The sequence below is a fragment of the Solanum verrucosum genome, unplaced genomic scaffold, assembly GCF_900185275.1.
Source record: "Solanum verrucosum unplaced genomic scaffold, falcon-dt-bn FXZP01000028.1, whole genome shotgun sequence".
Classification (NCBI taxonomy): Eukaryota; Viridiplantae; Streptophyta; class Magnoliopsida; order Solanales; family Solanaceae; genus Solanum; species Solanum verrucosum.
In genome coordinates, this window is record NW_026020183.1 from 958,664 (window position 1) to 972,466 (window position 13,803).

The 13,803-nt window shown below is 33.5% G+C and overlaps 2 protein-coding genes across 2 annotated transcripts; one reads left to right on the forward strand and one right to left on the reverse strand.

Moving 5' to 3' along the window:
- The first annotated feature begins 14 nt into the window (after nucleotides 1-14).
- Nucleotides 15-5,701, forward strand: LOC125829246 (F-box only protein 6). The gene is made up of 2 exons (XM_049508495.1): nucleotides 15-328; nucleotides 4,248-5,701. The coding sequence occupies exons 1-2, from the start codon at nucleotides 168-170 to the stop codon at nucleotides 5,494-5,496; spliced, it is 1,410 nt and encodes a 469-aa protein (XP_049364452.1). The 5' UTR covers nucleotides 15-167; the 3' UTR covers nucleotides 5,497-5,701.
- A 2,088-nt stretch (nucleotides 5,702-7,789) lies between these two features.
- LOC125829265 (uncharacterized) lies at nucleotides 7,790-10,898 on the reverse strand. The gene is made up of 3 exons (XM_049508516.1): nucleotides 10,704-10,898; nucleotides 8,469-8,625; nucleotides 7,790-8,011 (listed from the first exon to the last, which is right to left on the reverse strand). The coding sequence occupies exons 1-3, from the start codon at nucleotides 10,704-10,706 to the stop codon at nucleotides 7,962-7,964; spliced, it is 210 nt and encodes a 69-aa protein (XP_049364473.1). The 5' UTR covers nucleotides 10,707-10,898; the 3' UTR covers nucleotides 7,790-7,961.
- Nucleotides 10,899-13,803: the final 2,905 nt, after the last annotated feature.

Here is a 13,803-nt window from a genome sequence, read left to right on the forward strand (position 1 = left end):
ACTACTCATGATCAAAGGGGCCTATGTGATGTGTAAATAAAGGAGTGGGTAATAAGTATCACACGAACAAACAAACCCCCTCAATGAAAAAAGAGGGATTTTTTTGAGATAGAAGAAGAAGAAGAAGAAGAAGAAGAGAAATGTAATAGGGCCTGACCCTGAAGGGCATGGAAGTGTTGGCCATGCTGAGGCAACTCATTGGACAAGTTAAACAACTGTTAGAACTTCAAGCTTCTTCATCTTCATCATCATCTTCATCATCGCTTGTTGCTGTTGCTCCTAACATCTCTTTTCATCTTCAAACGCCACCACTTATACACCTACCAAGGTTTCATTCATTTTTTTCTATTTCTTTTGTTATTTACTCAAATGGGTTTTCCGCTGATTTTGGTTTTTGGGTCTATTTTTCTCGATCTGTCTAATTCATATGAAGTTTTCTACTTTCTGAAATGTGCTTTTTTTGTGTAAAGGTTTTAACTTTATGATTATTCTGAGGGTTTGGGTGTATTTGTTCTTTGTGGGTGTGTTCCATTCTCTTTCTGGATCGAATTGGAACTTTGGGGAATTGTATTGTTTTTGTTAGTGTGCTGTTTTTATGTTCAGTAGGTGTTTCTAGCAGTATCTAACTATCAAATTTGTGAACTTTAGGTCTAGCATTTCTATATGTGTTTCTATATATTCCAAGGGCTAATATATTCTGATCACCTGTAACCATGATACTCAAGACTATAGGTGCAGTCTATGCATTCACGTACCAGGATAATTTTAGGATCATTCTCAATGCTAGAGCTTAAACTCGATCTCGTATTTTCTTGTTTGTAGAATCATCATGTCAAAAGTTGTTTCCAATCCAAAATGTTACATGTGTTGTTCTAAATGATTCATATGTTGCTTCATTTGTAATGTTGTGTTCTGTATGGTATCGGATTTATACTCAATGACATTCTTCCAGATGGATGTTGAGTTTTCGAGAAGGATTCTACGAAATCCAGCCAGACTTAACTTTTTGTATTGAAACAGCTGGTGGATAGGCAACCACTGGGGGTGAAGTGATGGTCTCTTACACAAAGCTAGTTTGTATCTCAAATGTTAGCAGTTGGAAACAATATTGATTAACAAAGGAACTTGTTTCAAGTGTCCTTTAGAGATTGTTTGCCCATTCCCCACCAGAGAAAGAAAATTTGTATTGTAGTGTTTTTGAACTGCACAAACCCCATCTCTTTGTTTTGCAGCATGACAAGTTTGAGAACTACGTTTATGAGTTTCAATTATCTTGCTAAGAAAGAGTCTTTGCAATATAGCCAATTTTTTTTTATGTTTACTGTCTTAGATTCTATCATTTGGTGAGAACAAAATTAATTTAACACCTTCTGGGACTGCTAATATAGGAATGAGATACAAGTTTCTCTTGCAGGATTTTTTCTATTTTATAATTATGATCACTAAAACCTGTTTGGTTATCTAAATCCTTTCATTTGTGGAACACTATATGGATCTATTTAATTTCTCTTGTGTTTTTAAATTGACATTATGTGTCTGAGATTTTCCTATTTATATGCTGAATTGCCTGTTAAAAACCATAGCTCAAACAAAGGCACCCTGGTGTGTTGGAATTATCAAAAGGTGCTTTTAACAACTTATTTTCCCTCCATTTTAAAGTCGTTAATGGTTCTACCATTTGAGCTTTTTGCATTCTCATTGCAAAGTAGAGTCTTATGGGAATACACGGAAGTCAAAACTTTCTTCTTTGTCTTCTCTCTTTTTTTAAACATAAGCACATGGAGTCTAAAGTCGTACTCAATACAATGGTGATGATTAGTAGGATTGAAGTTGAAAATTCATTTTTTCAACTGAAAGTAGAAACTTTACCCTCTTAAAATTATTGGAGCTTATATCTGGCAGATACTGTCATGTTGGTTGGAGATGGTTGCCTGCTTGTGTGACGTTAACACTATAATTAAGGTTTCCAGCATCTCTGTCTTCTATTTTTATCATTTATAAAAGTGATGTCCGGTCCAGTTTAAGCATACCTCAGCTATTCCATCAGGTCCTTCTTCCTCTCTCAAGCACAGGTACCGGGTTACTCTTCCCACCAAACCTTAGTGTCTTTATATCTACCAGGATTTAGACCGGCGCCTCTCATGGTTTTCACATACACCCTAGGGTGCAGGTTTCTAGCATCTTTGTGACTGAATTCTCTGCATTTTAACATTTTTTTCTTCTCCTATTAGTAAACATCAACAGGTGTGGTCTAGAATAACCAGAAATGAAGGTGCATAGTGTTTGCAAATACATCTGTTAGCTACTTTGTGCTTTGGTGAGTGAATTAGGTGGAATAAGCACATGTTAAGACTAGTAGTTATGTTCCCTGTTGCGTAGAAGAGTAATTAGGGAAATGCTGCTTTTAGTAGTATGTTTATTTCTGTATGATTTCCAAGTTTACTAGGTCTGCTAACTCTTACTCTCAGAGTAAATGCTTTTTTGGCACATTCTTCTCTAGAACCACTAAAGCTGAGGATATTGGTTACACAGGTCTGGTTAAAATGAAGACTATGTATTAATTTGTGTATCAGTCAAACTGACAGTAAAGGTGAAACATGTGAAAAACAGATCAATTTCATGAGAAAGTTCTCCATGTTCAATGTTCTCTTAGACTTGATGGTTATCTTATAAGTTAGATAAGCTTGTAATAATAGAACTTAGTAAGTTAAGCAAGTTTGCAAAATAGAACCTTCTCACTAGCTTTACAAAGGTTAGTTTAGGCGCATCACCTATATTTACCTAATCTGGAATCTTCTCAATTACCTGAGCATTTTGGATTGGGCTGATGAAGTGCTACAATACCCGTCAGTCGTCACGGGTCATTTTGCCGGGTTGCTTTGACATGATTCCTCACAAGCGCCCATACTTTATTTGTTCACTTGTATCAGGTTTGGCTACGGTCTATTCACCAGGAGGATCACCCCCCTCCCCCCCAATTTAAAGCTTTTTTTCTAATATACTACTTTATGAATGAATAATCGGGAGTAGGTAGGTGTGGAAGTGAGGCTTGAAACACGAAGTATCCCCAAGAGCGACAAATTTAAGTATCTTGGGTCTATAAACTATAATCTAGGGAAGTGGGGACATCGACGATGATATCACACATTGTATTGGTGCGGTGGAGGCTCGCCACTGAAGTCTTGTGTGATAAAAGGTACCACCGGAATTCAACGATAAGTTCTATAGAGTGGTAGTTAGACTGACTTTGTTGTATTGGGCGGAGCGCCGACCAGTCAAAAACTCCTATGTACAGAAGATGCATGTGGGGTAGATGAAGATGTTGAGGTGGATGTGTGGTCATACTAGGATCAATAAGATTAGAAATGAGTATATTCGTAATAAGGTGGGAGTGGTCTCCGTGGTGGACAAGATGAAGGAAGTGAGACTGAGATGATTTGGATATGTGAAGAGGAGATGCATAGATGCACCAGCGAGAAGGTACATGAGGTTGGTTATATACAGGGTATGAGGAGAGGCAGAGGTAGGCTAAAGACCAATTGGAGAGAGGTGATAAGACAAGATATGACCCAACTTCAGGTTACCGAGGACATGACCTTAGGGGTGTGGAGGACACATATTAGGGTAGAAGGTTAGTAGGTAGTGTAGTGTTTTTTTGATGAAGTAGTAGGTAGTGTAGTCTTGTCCTGCTTATGGTGGTTGGCATTTGTCATTGTCATTGTACTAGTTGTATTGTTGTAGTTCTTGTTTTTAATAATTCTCGGTGTTTATTGTTGTTTATAATAATCTATCCTAGTATGTTGTTTAGTGTGTTTCCATTATCACACTATTTTGTTGTTACTTGCTCTATTTTTTTTATTGTCTCCTTTGTACCTGGATTTGCGGCCCTTGAGATGAGGGTCGTTCGGAAATGGCCTCTCTACTTCAACAAGGTAGTGGTAAGGTCTGTGTATATTCTACTTTCTCCGGACACCGTTTGTGGGATTTAACTGGGTGTGTTGTTGTATGAATGAATAATGATAAAACTACACGTTAAAGCAAAAAAAAAATGAAAATACTAGGTATTTAAATCCATGGTTATCCCCGAACTTTTAATTACCTTTAAAGGTTAACTTGCAGGGGTGTTCAGTCCTTTTTCAGTTTCTCTTAAAAGATATTGATTTCATGATTCACTGCATAATGCAATTTTTGAAACCTTTTAGCTTTGGCAAAAAATATGTAAATTAACCAGTTTTGCATATGTGCAGATGCTATTTTCTGAATCTTGATGACAATTCTGCCGAAGACAGTTGCTACAATATCATCATGACTGCTGGAAAATCTGAAAATCTCAAGATGTTGGAACCAGGAAAGCCTCCACCAAAAAAGAAAGCCCGGAAGGAGAGAAATCAGGGAAAAGTGACTGGAACTTCATGCTCCATCGAGAATTTGGATCAGCAAATTTGGAAAGAATTTCCTGAAGACCTATTTGAAGCTGTTGTTGCTAGACTACCAGTTACCACTTTTTTCCGCTTCAGATTAGTTTGCCGCAAATGGAACTCAATGCTGACGTCCCAAAGTTTTTCTGAACAGTGTGCCCAAGTTCCTCAACCACAACCATGGTTCTACACCATTACTCATGAAAACGTGAATACTGGAGCCATGTATGACCCAACATTGAAGAAATGGCATCATCCTACTATACCTGCACTGCCAACCAAGTTGATAGTCTTGCCAGTTGCTTCTGCAGGAGGTCTTGTCTGTTTCCTTGATATTGGACATAGGAGCTTCTATGTATGCAACCCACTTACTAGGTCCTTCAAAGAGTTACCAGCCAGATCAGTTAAGGTGTGGTCCCGTGTGGCAGTAGGTATGACATTGTGTGGTAAATCAGCTGGCGGGGGATACAATATCCTTTGGGTTGGTTGTGATGGAGAGTTTGAAGTTTATGACTCCCGAAATAACTCTTGGGCTCGTCCAGGAATCATGAGCTCGAATATTAAGCTCCCTCTGGCACTCAACTTCAAGTCACAGACAGTGTCCATCGGTAGTAAACTTTACTTCATGCGCTCGGACCCTGATGGGATCGTGTCCTATGACATGGTTACTGGGGTTTGGAAACAGTTCATTATCCCTGGCCCCCTACATTTGAGTGATCATACACTAGCAGAATGTGGGGGGCGCATAATGCTTGTGGGTCTGCTGACAAAGAATGCAGCCACTTGTGTGTGCATATGGGAACTGCAAAAGATGACTCTTTTGTGGAAGGAGGTTGACAGAATGCCAAACATATGGTGCTTGGAGTTTTATGGAAAGCACGTTCGAATGACTTGCTTGGGTAACAAAGGTTTGCTCATGCTATCGCTAAGATCAAGACAAATGAATCGTCTAGTTACATATGATTTCTCAAGCAGGGAATGGATGAAGGTCCCTGGTTGTGTTTTGCCACGTGGGAGAAAGAGGCAATGGATTGCTTGTGGGACTGCGTTTCATCCCTGTCTAACAGCTGTGGCTTGATTTGGATTGCCCAGTAAAGTTGTAGTCCCAGCAGGGCACTATACTAGCTTTTCCAATCATCATTTGCAGCCCAGTCTTCTGTGCTGATATAATAAGAAAAGGATGTGTGAATTTATTACCACTCTCTTGTATAAACATCTACTTTTAGTTTTTAAGCTTTTGATTCCTGAGGAGACTAATCTACAATGCTCTACCTACTATTTAACATTGAGCCAGCCTTAAAAGGTTCAAGGGAGTTTGAATTGGGTTCTATTATGGGGAGCATGTGTCTTTTTATAATTTACTTCAATCAATCCTGCTTTTTACATAATATTGGAAATTTCAGTCCTATGGGACTCAATAATATAACCCAACCCCTTCAATCTGTCCAATATGTTCAAGTTTGATCCGCTTATTTATGGAGTAGTTCAATTCATTTCAGTCCAACCTATTTAGGCTCATTGAGAATTGAATTTCAAATTTACTTATGATATAATTTGTCAAATATTTTTAAATTTTTTGATATGTTATATACTATTATGATAAAGAAAAACAATTTTTTATTAAGTATTAAAAAATTTATAATAGAAGAACAAATAGACAATTTAACCTTTTTTTTTGTTTTGCTGCATACATATCATACTTTTGTGTTTTTAATAATTATAAATTGCATTTCAGCCTAAGTAACTTTTGAACAAGTCAATAACTTTCTAATTTGTCATCTCAACCAAATTTAACCTATCTAAATTCAACCCAACCCATTCATTTGACACTTGCGATGTGTGAGTTATTACATCTGGTTCTAGTGCTACAATTATATGAGAAACTACAAGTATTGCACTAGTAATCAAAATGACCGAGCCGATTCAACTCCAATTCTCTAAAATTATTATTATAGTCCCCCAATACATGTGTGCTTCCTCATTTTGATAGCTGCCACTCCAAAATGTACAAATTGCTATTTGCTAGTTGGTTGGTCAATCATCAACTCTAGTTAGACAAGTCACCAATGAACTTTTCCTCTTTTTTTCTCTTTCCATTTACGTTATATACACCATTCAAATATCTCTTGATAAAGATAAGTATACTTAGACAAGTAAAACTTATTCAAGTGGTTAAGTAGCTTCGCCATAAGCTAATGTATTAAGGGGTCGTTTGGTAGAGTGCATTAGAAAATATAATGCATGCATTAGGTCTGTGTATTATTGTGCATTAAGTTATGTATTACTAATACCAAGTAATTCTAGGTATTAATAATACATAGCATTTTAACACTTTCATTAGATTAAATAATTATAAAACTGTCCTCAAAGCCCTTTTAAAAAATTTCATAGCATTTTCTCACAACTCTAGAATCTTTTCATTTTCTTTCTTGTCATATATTTTTATTTTTATATTTATTTGTTTTTCAGTGTTTTTAAATTTATTGGTGTCTTAATGGTTTTTTTTTTTTTGGATTTGATTTCATTTTATTTAATAAAAGGGTCTGCCCCACTATTCATCCAAAAGAATTTTTTTTTTACTGTGTTAGTAAGGTTCCAAGAACTACAGGCAAGCTGCTAACCCCAAGAACTGATGCAATCGCTGTCAGCTATTGCTCCAACTGAGATTCCTTTTGAGCTTGTAGAAGTTTTTAATGGTTGATAAGTTCCATTTTAATAGGCTACCTCTTAAGTATTTTTTTTTAAAAGTCTAATTTTAATACGGTTTAATCAAAATTTTTTACTATTGTGGCGATAAATTTGATAAAAAATTATTTGTCAACTTTTCACAAAAATATTTTGACGCAACAGTATAACTATGTAATATTATTTTTGAAAAAAAAGAAGAAGAGTTAATAATGTTTTAGCAAAGAAATTTTATTTTGATGTTTTAGCAAAGAACTTTTTACAAAGAAAGTGTAAAAATAAATAAAGTGTAAAGAGTATTTTTGTAAACATATATTTTTAAATAGAAATTATGTAAGATTTGTTATTTCTAATACATCAAATCAAACAATGTATAAGAAATAATGCTTGCATAACTAATACAAGCATTTCTATTGCAAGCACTACTAATACACCCTATTTTGCATTATTCTTATGCACTCTACCAAACGACCCCTTAAGGATTCAAGTCACACCAGAAGGCAAGTGAATACACTATTGATCTTCTTAGGAGTGAGATTTTTTTTTTTAAAAAAATAGTAATGTGCTGCAGTTTGTTCCAAATATTTTCCCATTTGGTGAGACGGTTCTTCCAGTAAAAGGGATTTTATAAATGTTTAAACTAGAAATATAAAGGAATACTCCAAAAATGGGTAGGAACAACGATGGAGAACACAAACATAACCATATGATGAGACGAGAAAATTTATATTTTGAGTCTCACAAATTAAAAACACATTGCTACCGATTTTTTTTTTTCAGTTTCTACATTGAGCTAAACTTGAGAGGAAAACAACACTACAACAACGCAGGCGCCACTACTTGTATAACTTTGCAGGCTTAAGCCATACCCCCGCCGCTTGTTGCTGTCCTTATTATCTGGAACAAAGCTGCAAGCGGAGAACAAAGGATTAATTCAACCAAAAAGAGCAAAAGAGTAAAGCAAAGAAATATGCATGTGGAAACCTAAGTGACATGAATGAATTACATAAATTTTTAAAGAAAGAAAGGCCAACCAACCTACTACTCCAGGGAACCTCAGGTAACATGAAAAAATTGTATGTGTACATGAATGAGAAAAGAACAAGAATCTCTCAAAGATCAACACAAAAAGTTTTTTCCGAAAATAGAAAGGCTAACCTATCTAATCCATTGCTAGCAGCTGATATACATTGTTAAATATTTATGCATATAACCCTATTAAGATTCTATAATGGTGGGGAATATATATTGATGTTCTTGTTACTTGTCTTTTAAGATAAAAGTAGAGTTTAGATACTTCTAGTATAATGCCTCAGATATCAAGAGGCAAAAAATAGGAGACAAAAAGATACACAAAGATCTTACATGAGCCAATGACAACAAAGACAAAGAACCCAAGCAAGATAGGGCCAACTGGATACTGGCTTCCCTTCTTTGCAGTAGTTTCAGGAACAGCTCCTCGCTTGGTAATATTTTTCTCAAACCTCTCCACCTTCCTATCAGCAAGACGCCTTGATGTAGTCTGGTCAAATGCAACAAAACAAAGGAATGATTCACAACAAAATCTTGTTCAAACTACTTTTTGAAAAAAAAGTATCGCCAGCTCTCAACAAGCAATTAAGTCTCTAACAGGACAGGACAAGCATCAAACACTCTGGAGCTCTAGTATTCAACATTCTGAGCATCCATATTACAAATATGCAATAGCTGAGTTCACCCCTTTGGTTTAGCAGAGGAAAACCTCTCTTTAGTTGTAAAATAGGTATGACGTCCCTTTCTAGTCCTAAATCAATGTTGTCTATTGCAACTTCGTTTAGCATTTTATATGCGCCTAATGCCTAGTCAACTATCTAAATAACCTGGATGCTAGTGGCCTAAACCACCATTGTGTAGACTTCTTTCTGATAAATTACAGGAATCCTTGCTAAAGCAGGAACTTTTACTTTCTTGGAATTACAAGAACCAGCTCCCAGGCTTCTTTCAATATAGCATGGGAGCAATGCAAAAGAATATATAGGGTTGCCAACTGGGAGTTCTCCCCAAAGAATCCAAAACAAAAAACACCATTGATCGTATGCAAAAACTAAAAGTAAGTTGGAAAATCTAAGCACTAATTGTCTTTTAGTCTACAGGTATACCTGATGCCAAAGTTATCCAATTACATTAGATAATAAGAAGTAAAAAACTTGACACCTATATTTTCCTTATCATTTGATCATTGGATATTGTCCAAAAAGATGATTGATTTACTGTGCATTTATATTTCCCTCACAATTACTGATTTAAGATAACTCTAGCCATTAGGTCCAAGGCAAATTATTTGCTATTTATTTTCAACAAAACAATCTATTTACAAACAAGTCTTCTGAATAAGAGATGAACAAGCATACTCCATGTTGAATAAGGATGAACATGATAATTTGAAGGTGAAATGGAATTCACACTGAATAATCCATAATAATTCCTAAGAAACTACATGTAAATGTAGAGTTTATTAAACAAGACTTGGGTATTGTTTGTTTTTATTAGGATTAATTCTTCAGAATCTGAATATAATTATGGATATTAAGATGCACATTACAATTAAGACAGCTGAATCTAAATACTCTAAATATCAACATGAAGTCTCTAGATGATTAAGATAATGTGTTTTCAATATCTAAACGTGCATATTTATCCTTTTGAACATAATACAAAGTTCAAATAAAATTAGGATTAAACATTATATTAATAAGTTATTATAAAAAATCTTATATCAGAAAAATAGAATGAATATTTCATATTTGACAAATATGTTGAGAAATCTGAATCAATATAAAAATTAAGGCAACAATATATAGCATGAAATCTTAATGCTGAGAACTGTTTTTTCTTAAGAATTGTTGCATTTGCTTTAATTTCACCCTTAAAAAAATTGAAATTGCATATGCATTCATCCTTCTGAAATAGCTTTTTGATAACTGTAAACATACAGATTAAGAATTTAAATTTTTTACAAACACCTTCTTGATAATTGCCAATTGATAGTTGTAGAGGAAGGGCTAAATGTTTGATTTTTTTTTGCAGCGAAGAAGAAACACAGCGTGAAAGTATGGCAAAAACATAGTTTAAGAGTTGAACAATGTTAAGACTCAATTACAAACCTAATTCATTCAGATCTATTAACAGCTTTTAAACGGAACAAAACAAATCCAATTACTGGACTAGATCTGAATATTTATGATTCAGGCTAAGATCTGAATGATTAATTATAAGAATTTTACCGAAACGAATATCAATTCGTATCTGGTAATGGATCAGAGCAATTAAACAAAATAAGAAATTATTAAAAGGATATGAAATCAACAGATCAATCATGCGAGTCACAAAAACTAATCAAAATAATGAGATAGGAAGATCGACGTTGATACAATTTTTTCAAAAAACAATTATCCGTGCCAATTACCTATTAAAACCTAAAATAAGCAAAATTCCAAATTTTTTGAAGATGAATCATCAGAACAATCACACGATCATGGATCTGAACAATTATGAATCCGAACAATAAGCCAGAAGCAAAATTAATAATAAAAAAAAAACAAAGCAGAACAGAGATTTTACCATTTTTGAAGGAAAATGTGGTGGCCGCCGATATATGAGAACAGAAAAATTGCCGAGAGAATTATATTTCAGCTAAAAGTTGTTCCTTCTTTTCTTTGCCCCAATTTTATTTTGTCTTATTGATTGAAGTTCAACTGTTTTTGAAATATTTATAGGTGGCGAAGAATCGAGGAAGGGAGGCACAAGAAAAACGCGTCACACTCCTTCCATTAATTGGACAAGGGGTGTGTAACCACGTCGCTATGCTTAGCTGTCAGCAAATCATTGGCTAAACTTTAACACGTCAGAATTTATTGGGCTTGGGCCTTTTAAAATAATGTTAACTGTGTGTACCCTCATCCACTATACGGACTACAGCCCGTGCTAGTACTACTATTTGCCCGTGCTTGCACGGGTTCAATATCTGCTATTTTTTTTGGGAAAATTATACATAATGATAAATTATTAATTCAAATCAAATGGTATAATCATACTTTGATTTAATTGTGTCATGTAGCAAGTTGTTTGTCAGCGCCTCTCTCCCTCAAACTCTCGCTCGCCACTCTCCTCTCTCGCTCACTCCCTCTGTGCTTGCCTCTCTCGCTTTATACAACAAAATTGTATAAATTGCGTTTCTGTTTGTATAAAGCGAGAGAAAATTGTATATACACATGCAAATACATATATATTCGTCCTATACACTTATAATTATACAATAAAAATATTCCCCTGCCTAGTTCTCTTTTGCCTTTCTCTCTTTCTCGTTTTATACAACAGAATTGTATAAATTGCGTTTCTGTTTGTATAAAGCGCGAGAAAATTGTATATACACATGTGAATACATATATATTCGTCCTATACACTTATAATTATACAATAAAAATATTCCTCTGCCCAGTTTTATGTTTGTATAATGTATAATTTATGTTTGTATAAAGCGAAAGAGAGAGTGATTTTTGATATACAAATATTTTTGTCAATGATTTATACAAACGAGAGGCTAACAACAATTTATTCAAATGGCTTGCCAGCTAAATTATACAAATCTGAAGAAGAGCCAACGAATTATACAATTGCTTCTTTTTGTATATATGTATAGCGAAATAAACAGCTTTCAATTGTATATGTATAGCGAATTATACATATATATGTTTGCTATGAAACACAATTATGCAAACTTTGATATAACATACAAATATGATTTTTTTGTTTGCTATATGTGAAAGTTGCTCTTTTTTTTCTCTCACTTTATGTGATACAAATAGAATTTAAATAGTCAATTAACTTTTAATATAATTTTTAAATATTTTAAGTTGTTAATTATTGTAATTTATAGTATTTTTACATAATTTTTAAATGATATATATTACTTGTCGTGTCTCAAATGTATGTGTAGCACAGATAAAATTTCAAGAGTCAATCAAATGTTGAAATAATTACATGTTACTTCTTTTGATTATTGTAATTTATTTACGTAAATTTTTAATAATATATGTTACTTCTCTTATCCCAATGTATGTAGCACAAATATAATTTCAAGAGTCAATCAAATGTTGTTAATTATTGAGATTTACAATACTCTCTACGTAGTTTCCAAAATTAAATAATACATGTTATCTTTTTTATATCATTTTATGTGACTCCGATAGATTAATTTATGAATCAAGCAATTTTTTTATATGTTTTTTACATGTATTTTAAGTTGGCAATTATCATGATTTATAATATTTTTTTACACAATTTTTAAATATTTAAAAAATTTAAAAACAAGACAAACAAAGTAGAACGGAAGAACCACCAAAAAAGAAAAAACAGTGCAGCTCCCAGGTAGGCATGTCGACCATGACCTGCCTAGTTATTGTTACTTATATATATGTATTGGATGTATGTAGCACAAATAGAATTTCAAGAGTCAATCAAATATTGTTAATTATTGAGATTTACAATACTTTCTACGTAGTTTCCAAAATTAAATAATACATGTTATCTTTTTTTATCCCATTTTATGTGACACAAATATATTAATTTTATGAATCAAGCAAAATTTTTATATGTTTTTTACATATATTTTAAGTTGGCAATTATCATGATTTATAGTATTTTTTACACAATTTTTAAATATTAAAAAAATTTAAAAACAAGACAAACAAATTAGAACGGAAGAACCACCAAAAAAGAAAAAAACAGTGCAGCTGCCAGGCAGGCATGTCGACCATGACATGCCTGGTTATTGTCACTTGTATATATACTAGATATAATATGTCCGTGCTAAGCACGGGCCCGACGAATTGAAATTAATTATTTGTATTACAAAGTTGTAAGGAATGTAAATTTATATTTACAAAGATACTATAAAAGTGCCTCAGATATGGAGGAATGTCCATAGCCCTTTCCTGTTTGTTGAAAGTTTAACTAAAATAAGAAACTAATTTTTTTACAACATTTGATTGATAAGAAAAAGTAAACAAACAATATAGATTGCTGACCGGATACAACTCTAGCTTTATTTCAACCGTTGCGTCTTATTCAAACTGCACAATATGAATAAATGCAAAAAATTGATAAACAGTTCAACACACAATCACTGGAAAACATATCTAGGTCAATTCACCACTTGTATTTTCAAGAAAATAATATAATTAATCAAATAACATGCTCAAAATATATCTCAAACTAAATTTATTAAAACTTGTCTACTGAAAAAATAAAGCAGGGATAAAGACAACATTGTTAGTTCAGTACATAGCCACTTGAAACTTTGTTTCGAATCATCAATAAATAATACGTATCATCAAAAATGATTTACTATTCAAATTGATGGGTTTGAAACGTATAGTAACTTTTAAGGAACCGTTATATAGGCATGAAGCTACCTGTTCACAAAATTTCAGTACCATGACAATTTGCAATATTTTTCGTAGTCTTCATGGGTGAATCTCAGATCAGGTGTATTGTGCACTTTCAATTCAATTTCAGTATTATCCTTAAAATCTGAAAGGATCTAAGTACTTGCTCCTTAGGTTCATAAGATCAATAGTAGTGACAACATTCAAGTATATTAATGTAATCCAAGGTGAATGTCTAAAAATAAAAGAAAATAACAAGAAGAGAAAATTTTGAT

What these genes read in the sequence shown, in the direction of transcription:
- LOC125829246 (XM_049508495.1), top strand. Translation starts at nt 168, where the DNA reads ATGGAAGTGTTGGCCATGCTGAGGCAACTCATTGGACAAGTTAAACAA. An exon ending in CCACTTATACACCTACCAAG is followed by an intron (nt 329 to 4,247) that starts GTTTCATTCATT and finishes GCATATGTGCAG; the next exon opens with ATGCTATTTTCTGAATCTTG.
- LOC125829265 (XM_049508516.1), bottom strand. An exon ending in CTTTGTTGTCATTGGCTCAT is followed by an intron (nt 8,012 to 8,468) that starts GTAAGATCTTTG and finishes CTCCGCTTGCAG; the next exon opens with CTTTGTTCCAGATAATAAGG.